Here is an 8,879-nt window from a genome sequence, read left to right as displayed (position 1 = left end):
TTTATAATTCAGTAGAATACATAAGATGTCACTTGTGACATCAGTCTGCTGAATAAGCTAGTGCAAAATAAAGGAAAAAATTGTGTGGTGAGATGTACAGTGCAGGAAGAGTTAATAAAGGAAATACCTGTGAACTTGCATTGAGAAAGACAGAGAGGTGAGTTGGGTCCTCTTAGATTAGTTCCATTCAGGAAAACAGAGAAGTCCATGGATGGCTTCTCTGTGCAGAAGGGTAGGTGAATACTGAAGAGGAGAGCTTGTCAGTCCGGGGAAGCTTTTCTTGTCCTATCAACCAAGGTAAACACTCATGTAATCAATGGTGAATCAATCAAACAGCTAATCAAAGGGTATATTTCAGTGACAGAGTGAACTGTCATTTTTGTTATAGATTCTCTCCACCTCTTCCACTGATGCTTACTATCTAATTGTCAAGTGTAACAAGTGATTAAGTATTACAAGAAAAGTTAGGTTTGAAATTAAGTGAGACTGTCAAATATAAATCACCAATGAAGGAAAAAGAAAGTTATCATTTGGACTTTGCATTCTAAAAGTATGCAAATACACAATGCAAATTATGCAAATAATCAATGGTGGGAGCAGTTTAACTAACCAATAGTATTTATGGTATTTCATGATCCTTATGAGGACACTAATAAAAAACTGAGACTTCATGCACCCGAACATTCCTAACGTCTTCAGAATGTATTCCCTTGGCTTTCCTTGTTCCTCTCGTTTCTTCCTCTCACTGCTCCTTGTCTCTTCCTACTGCTCTTTGTATCCTTTTGTTGACTTGGGTCAAGATGTGTGACATTAGTAAATATTTACATATACAGGATAGAAACTGAGAGACTTAAAAACATTATTCTTTCAAACAGCTGTAAACAGGTGCCAGACAGAGAGATGGATATAAGAAGGGACCTACATCACTAGCAAGCTAACAAAACAAATAGAATTACATGATGTTTAGTAATGAGAGATGTATTTTAATGTGTCTTATTTCAATATAAGTTGCATCCCATGATATCCTGAAAATATTATTTGTGTAATCTAAACAGATAACTCCATGTGATGAAAGTAACTGGCAGAGCACACAGGGACTCAGCCTTAAGTTTCCCTTGGTGATAGTAGAAAATAATTCCCAGTGGTAGAAAGTCAATTAATGGAGACAAAGCCAGAGCCCCTTTAAATGTCAGTGGGTGCTTTAGGGCCATTGCACCAAATCTTAGACTACCTTTTGTTTTCAAGAAGAAAGTTCATAGGTAAGTCTGAATCTGCTACTAAAGCCTTAAAAATAAATCGAGCATAGTGTAAGGGTTATAAAATATGGACCTCTTACCTTCCCTCCAAAAATTGGTCAAGATCTCACGGTAGAGTTTTTTTTTTTTTTTTTTTCCTTAATTCACAAAGATTCCCCAAATGGAAAATGTGCTTTGTGCTGTTCTGGGAATCACACAGGAAAGAAAGCAGGTAAACACTATCAAGTCTAATGTAGGAGAAGGCTTAGTAATATTGTACTTTCCAAGGACAAAGAGAAGATTATTTTGAATCATTAGACAATCTTGTCTTGGTTATAAAAATGAAAAATATCAGATTCAGAGAAATTTATTCATCAAAAGCAGACTTATTATCTCAAAAGGACAAATGTCATGCCAATGTTTGTAAATGCTCCCCCTTCTGTCATTTGTAGATAGAATCTGATTCAGAAAACATTATTTCAGAAGAAATGTAAAGATCGGGGAGAAAAAAAAAAACACAGTATCAACTCAAAGATACAGAAATTCCTTTTGTCTTTTATTTTTCTTTTTACTATGCCAACATCATCAATGTATTAAATGGTTACTCTTTAAAATAAACACAGGCCTCTTGTTAAGCATCTAGTGGGTAAAAATAATAAAAGCAGATCATTTCCCCACATTCTTTAGGTGCCACAATTCAGCTATGCAGAAAGACAGAAAAGCACACACAGGGAGAACCATCTGCATCACTGTACTGTCTCAAGGCTCTTAGTATGTCACAGAAGGAATGTGGGTGAAAGGAAGACGTGAGGTGTGTAAATATAACAACCACGGAGCCTCAACAACGCCAGACCTCAGTTTGAATGAGCAGCTTGTCAATATCTTCAAGTCTCCAGTGAGCAGCAAGCATGGCTCTCAGGATATTGCAACTCTGTCTGCTTCCACCAGAGATCATAATTGGGCTATGAATTTTTATAACAGGAAAGTCTTCCTGTCATAGACAGAGACTGACAAAAAGTTTAGTCAATGCCAAAAGAATCTTGGAATGGTATGAGTAGTATGTACATAAATATCGCTTAAATAAGTCATGCCTTTACTTCTTTAAATATAAATGTCTATTATAGTTTGCTGGTTAAAGCTTCGAAAATACAGCTTGCTTCTGAGGATTGTTCAGCATCCTGGTTTTCTTCCCAAGGACATGATATGCACTTTGGGTAATTCAAGAGGCCAATTGAGGGGAGTAGAGCTGATTTGTAAATTGAAACCAAATGATAGCAAAAGATGTGAACAAAGGCTATTTCTTTGTCTGCACAGAGCTAATAGGGCACATTTCAGGCCAACTCTCGGAAGACGTAGCTCCTGAACTCTGTCTTCCTCATTACAGACACTCAGTAGAGGGCTGGCTGATGCTGGGGGAATCCCCACCAAGGTGGCCTTACAGGACACTGAGGTTTGCCTCAGGAGGAAGAGGGAAGGAAAACAAAAGGAGAGACGGGAGGCAGCCAGCTGCTTACAGAGCTCTATTTGCCTTATCTAATTTACCTGAAACTGAAGAGTTTGGCACAATTTGCTTCACAGAATCTCACGGGACTTTTGTCTTTCAGGCACATCAGCAGTTAGCCAGGATTTATTCTTTACTTGGTGGTGTTAGATTAAATTTCAATTCTTCGGTACTGTGCCAACTACCTATGTGGAAGATTGAATACAGAACCCATTCCCTATATCCTGGGAGTGCCGAAAAAGGCATACATGTTTTGAGAGATGCTATATATGTATTACTTTGCCAAGTTGAATTGAGTTTTGGGAGCTGTGTGTATTATGAGCTTTGCTCAAAAGATGGTGTTAATCAAATAAATGTTAGTGCCACCAGGCGACAGGTAGGGTGGTCAAAGTAAGTTGTAGAAGCATGTTTGTCATTTGAGGAGAACAAGACCATTTTGAAGTGGTATTTGACATTCCAGAATGCAATGGTACATTTCAAAACTATTAAGAAATTAGTATAATTGTGAGGGATGTGTTATTTAGTTCAATGTAAACACTTCACACTGTATATCAAAGCAGACCCTGAACCCAATAAATGCATCAATATATAAAGTTATGATTTAATAAAAAATAATTCAAAAAAAAAAGAAATTCCAGAATGTCATGGAAGTGTGAATAAGGGGGACCTTAAAAGATGTTGTGTACTAAAAAAGCTGGCTACATTGGTGGTACTTAGAGAAGAAATTGAAAGAGCAAGCTCAGTCATACAAGTGGACACCAGTCAAGGTGGTTCAAAAGCACTAGTTGGCATAGTCAGAAGTATCTGGACAATGACGGCAACCACTTTGAGCACTTCTTGTGTTGCAGAAGTCAAATGTGACTTGTACACATCTTTTATTAACAGTATATATTGAGTATTAAAATTTTAACACAGTTTTTTTTTCTTAAAATGTGCATACATGTTTGGGATACCCTCTGTATTTCTGGAACAACCTGTTTGCTACTGATGCAGCAACATTATAATGATAATCTTCAATTCAATTATCATCTAAATCTCACTGCCTATTCTCAATTATCTTAATGTTTCTAGATAAAATGTGATATACTACATTTCCATGTTATTTTAAAAGAATTAGATATCAAGAAAACAAAGACATTGTAGAAATTCACAATGTCATACGTGGGAAAGTTCTGAAGTGACTTCAGAAGCCTGAATAAATACATTGAGAAAGTAGCATTGTAAATATGCGTACATGGGCCCTGAAATAAGGATCCGAGGCAGTAAACATTTCAGAGGCATTGGTGGAGTCTGAATCCTAGGAAATCATCTTAGCGATAAAGTGGCTACATCTTGCAAGGTTTAGACATTTATAATCCACAATAAAGGAAATTTTTCTAAGTGATTTCTATACGTCGTATTAAGTTATGAGAGTCTGATTTTATTCCATGAAAGTTATGGGAAAACTTGCTTTATTATTGTATGACTGTTATAAAATATATGTTTGTTCATGAGTTAGCTCATCAAAGATACTATGTGAGAAAAAGTACTCAAAAATATTCTGTAAATATCTACAAAACTCTCTTTAGATATATATTTTATATTCAGGTATTATACTTAGTAAATCTATTTACTAAGATGAGTTAGCTCATCAAAGATACTATGTGAGAAAAAGTACTCAAAAATATTCTGTAAATATCTACAAAACTCTCTTTAGATATATATTTTATATTCAGGTATTATACTTAGTAAATCTATTTATCATTTTCTGAATTCTAAAAATATTATTAAGACAAAATTATTTCCATATACTTATGTATAGCTAGATAGCTTTAGAAAAGTTGGTGGATGTCAGGGCTCCTCTGTGAGGTAATTAACTTTATTTACTTTTTATTTTTCTTAGAACTTAATTGACTTCCCCACTAAACTTTAAACATATACAAATGATTTATCACTCACAGTTTTTGATTCCAAAAGTCAATACATAATCATAGAGATTTAGAGAAAGAAAGGATCTTACTCAGTCTAAACACAGTAATTTTACCAGGTAAAAATATGAAGACAAGAGACAAGTAACTTCACTTATCTCCCCACCGTTTCCCCACATGTCCCTGTACCTCCTGGATGTGTAAGGACACTAATCTGCTCACATCCAATCTACTACAGTTCTGTCTCAGCTATATTGCAGTAGAGATATCTACTTGAGTAATTGCAAAATTTTGTAGGCATGTGATTGTAAATTAATGTTTTGTATTTCTTTCTTTAATGATAACTTATCAGAAAGCATAAAAAACAGATCTACAAAGAGCCACTCCTAGGGTGTAGTTATTCCTTTATTGCTTTCTTGGACATTAGGCTTTTTCTTTAGTAAGAAATAGTTAGAAATGAAGTAAAAAATCTTACACTGTAATTCAAGCACTTCTCATTTCAAAAGAAAAAACAACAACAGTATTTAAGTTGAGAAAATTAGTTTAAATATGATAAAGGTTTAGGTGGTGCCCTTACCCTAGATCCCAACAGCTAAAAAATAAATTATCTTAACTTAATAAAATAACAACCCATCCCAAAAGACAAATACTTAAATTACATCAAAAAAGACATCCTTTAAAAAGAAAATTCACACAGATGATAATACATAAAATTAACGATTTATGTCTCAATCTGTAACCACAGTAGATTTTATACTGAATTCTGAAAATGGATGTAAGTTCAACTGTTGAATTCAATCAAATAAGTAATCTTAAATAAAATGAGGATAATCTCTTCTAGTGTATACTTATCCTGTATAGCAGAAATCACTGTCATGAAAAATTCCTTTAAGTCAAGGGGATTGTACAAAATGGAAACCTATTGGGAGGATGAACTTACCAAAATAATAAACAGAATAGCAAAATATAAAGATGGAAACATTTTCTGAACAATGCAGATCCCCCCTTCAAAAAAATACATGTGAGGGAAAATCTGATTGTCAGATTTATTTACTGGATACATCAACAAATAATTATTTTAGTATTTTTTTTTAAGACAGTTTCACTCTGTCACCCTGAGTAGAGTGCCATGTCATCATAGCTCACTGCAACCTCAAACTCTCTGGCCTAAGCAATTCTCTTACCTCAGCCTCCTGAGTAGCTGGGACTACAGGTGTGTCCCACAATGCTCAGCTAGTGTTTCTCCTTTTAGTAGAGACAGGGTCTCACTCTTGCTCAAACTGGTCTGGAATTCCTGAGCTCAAGCAATCCTGCCTCAGCCTCCCAGAGTGCTGGGCTTGCAGGTATAAGCTAGCTCGCCCTGCCATATTAGTTTTTTTATTATTATTTTAATATTTGCTTTATATTCTTTCAACTAGCAAAATTATTCCTATGGAAAAGTTATTTCCACCGAAACTGAACAAATAGGTTACTCACAATATGTACTGAAATGCATTATTTTGAAAAGCAAGATCTCCCTTCACCCCAATTTTATCTTTCTGCAGGTGAACACTTTTTCCAATATATTTTAAAGGAACTATGGTTACAGCAAATGTTTAGGGCAAGCATGATGATTGATGTTTTAAAAACTATCAAGGGATGAACACAGCTCCTACCACCCTAAAACAACACCTCTGTTAAGAAGTAGGAAGTACTTGCCTGGACCTAATGTCTCCGACAAGAAAGGGAGGCAGTCTCTTAGCCAATAAACCCAACTCAGTGGGACCCCACCCCACATTCCCTGTCCCCTCTGCTGAAACTGCTTCATAACCCTGTGCTGAACCCATTAACATGGGTATATTTCACTCACTCTCGCCTTTGTTTGGGGAGAAACCCTCAGTCACCTGTGCCTGAGCCTTGGAGACAGCTTGTGGTCCATCTGCTTCAGGTCGATCCTTCCCAGAACCACAGGAAAGCCACATTCAGGTGCATGAAACTGGTGGACTTGGTCTATCAAACCCACAAGAATTGAATTTAACTTCTAAGGAACTACGTTGACTCTACATTGGTATCCAGGCTGCAAGCTCCCAGCGCCCCAGCTGTAAATAAAATAAGCTCCTCATAGGCAGGGAGTTGGGGAGGTTTGACTTGTGTTTCTCTCATGAAACCCTCTGCTAGCTTTATGGTGTGTTGGGCACAGGTTAGGTGTTCAATAAACGTACTTTGCACGGAAGAGCAGAGGGAAGGCTGGAAGGTCTTCGAACTTGAAGGTCTTCCAACATGTGTCCAAGAAAAATGAAAAAAGAAAAATAAAAGTGAGTGCGTACAGATTAGCATGGTTTCAATTATTATTGCTTTTAGCCAACCTTTGGGAATTTCACCGGCTTTAACCACGGCGCTTGAGGGTCGGGGGGAAATCTGGGCTGGAGGCTGAAGGGTGTCTATTGCCCTAACTCAGGAAGTGCAGAGCCTCGGGTCACTTGGGCGCGACAGGTGTTGCCCATCTCCGGTGGGGCTCTGAACCCCTAGTCTCTGACTGCCCCTTACCTTCTTGGGGTGCTGGAGCATGCCCAGTGGCAGCTGGAGCACCCAGGGCTTTGCATGGGCGCGCTCCGCTTCTCCGGGTTTTAGCAGGAGCCTGCAGGGGGGGCGGGGGGGGGCCCGCGGAGCCCGGCAGCCTGGGCCGCGAGTGGGGAGCTCGTGCGCCGCTCTGGGGTCTCTCCTGCCCTGCGGTTGCTGGGGAGATGCTGGAGCGCGGCACCCGGCTGCCCCATCTGGAGCGCTGAAGCACCACGCGGGGAGCCCCCGGGGGCGGGCGGCGGGGGGCGCGGACTGCGGTAGATGTGAGCGGCGCTGCTCTGGCGCTGCGAGACGTCGTTCCAGCACGGTCAGGTGCCTCCGGCGGCCCGCTGCTAGTCGCTCCACTAACTTGACACTTGGCAGGGTCTGGTCTCCGAGGCTTTGTACGCTGCGGGGAGGTGGGGGGCGGGGGGAGTGGGGAGTCAGAGGGTCTGCGGTAGCCGAAGGAGGGATCCTGTGACGGGGAGCCCGCCCGGTGCCGCTCTTCTTCCCCTCCCTAGCGCTCCCCTCCCCCCACCCGGTCGCTGCCTCTTTCTCTTCTGCCAATTCGGAGAGCGACGGGTGCCTGTGACATGAGATTGCTGCCAAGTGACGGTCCCCGAGTCTGAAGTGCCCGTGAGGAAGTGAGCGCCAGCGCGGGCCGCCCGCGATGACAGCCGTGAAGCAGGAGCCGCAGCCCACCCCGGGGGCCAGGGCGAGCCAGGCGCAGCCGACCGACCAGGTGAGAGTTGGCAGCTGCGGCCAGGCCCTCCCGGGAGGGCTGGCTCCGGTCCCCGCTCCCCCCGCCTCTCCTGGGCTCGGCTCCCACGCCTCCCTCTCCCCACCCTCCCTCCGCCCCAGTTCCAGGCTCTCTTTTGCTTATCCATGGACTCTGCAGGAAGTTAGAGCGTCGGAGTGCGCTCTGCTGCCGGGCGAGAGGATGCGCACGGTGGAGAGCCGCGGGGAAGGGGGGAGAGAGGTAAAAGCTGAAGATGCCCCGGCGGGCGGGCCACCGAGGGAGGGAGAGGTGGCGGGGCCCAGGAATCGAGCCCCTCGGCTCCTCACTAATGCGCGTTGTGGGAATCTGCCGCGCTCCAGCAGACCTCCACTTGCAGGGTTCCAGCCCAGTCTTCCGTAGCCCGGACGAGCGCTGGCCAAAGCGTCCTGAGTAGGCAAATGACCTTTAAGCCGGCAGAATTTTTCCTTTTTCCTTTCCTTTCTTGAGTCTTGTAATGAGACAGAGGTGTGTGTGTGTGTGTGTGTGTGTGTGTGTTGGGGAAGTGAGCTGGGGTAAGAGGGTTCACTAGGCGTCTGTAGTCTGCTGAGTGGAAGGGAGCTCGGGGCGCAGAAAGGCATTAACGATTAAGAGGGGCTGGGAAGGTGCTGGCTTTAGTGATTTGTGGGGTCTAGATGTGTTTTGTCTGCAGAGATGAGGTGCTCTATCTTGCCTATTCCTGGTCTCTTCTGCGTCCGTCGGTACCCGCCACCCTCTTTTTGTTTTGGTCTTTAGGGATCTGTATCGTAACCATAAAGTGGATACCCCTCTCGTCTCTGTTCTTGTATCGGGGTGATTTGGGAGTTCGGCGTGTCGCTTTTTTTCCCCAAAGTTGGAGGGTCTGGAGCGCCGGGCTGCCCTGGCAGGAGGGTGGAGGCAGGGCTGAGCCAGGCGGAGGTGCGGTCACGTTTATGTCAATTGGA

At 42.1% G+C, this 8,879-nt stretch overlaps 1 protein-coding gene across 2 annotated transcripts in view; it reads left to right on the top strand.

Moving 5' to 3' along the window:
- Positions 1 to 7,282: 7,282 nt before the first annotated feature.
- Positions 7,283 to 8,879, top strand: part of DPP10 (dipeptidyl peptidase like 10) — a 752,684-nt gene continuing 751,087 nt past the window's right edge. Inside the window, exon 1 of one of the 2 annotated variants that reach the window (XM_053597757.1) lies at positions 7,283 to 7,923. In XM_053597757.1, coding sequence (XP_053453732.1) covers positions 7,852 to 7,923 — 72 coding nt within the window. In that variant the 5' untranslated portion in view covers positions 7,283 to 7,851. Of the gene's footprint in view, positions 7,924 to 8,001; positions 8,161 to 8,879 lie in introns of those variants that run through there. The other variant, XM_053597758.1, reaches the window with a different exon arrangement.

The sequence above is a fragment of the Nycticebus coucang genome, chromosome 7 (genome assembly GCF_027406575.1).
Source record: "Nycticebus coucang isolate mNycCou1 chromosome 7, mNycCou1.pri, whole genome shotgun sequence".
In the NCBI taxonomy this organism is placed as follows: Eukaryota; Metazoa; Chordata; class Mammalia; order Primates; family Lorisidae; genus Nycticebus; species Nycticebus coucang.
This window is presented reverse-complemented; position numbering and strand designations above follow the sequence as displayed.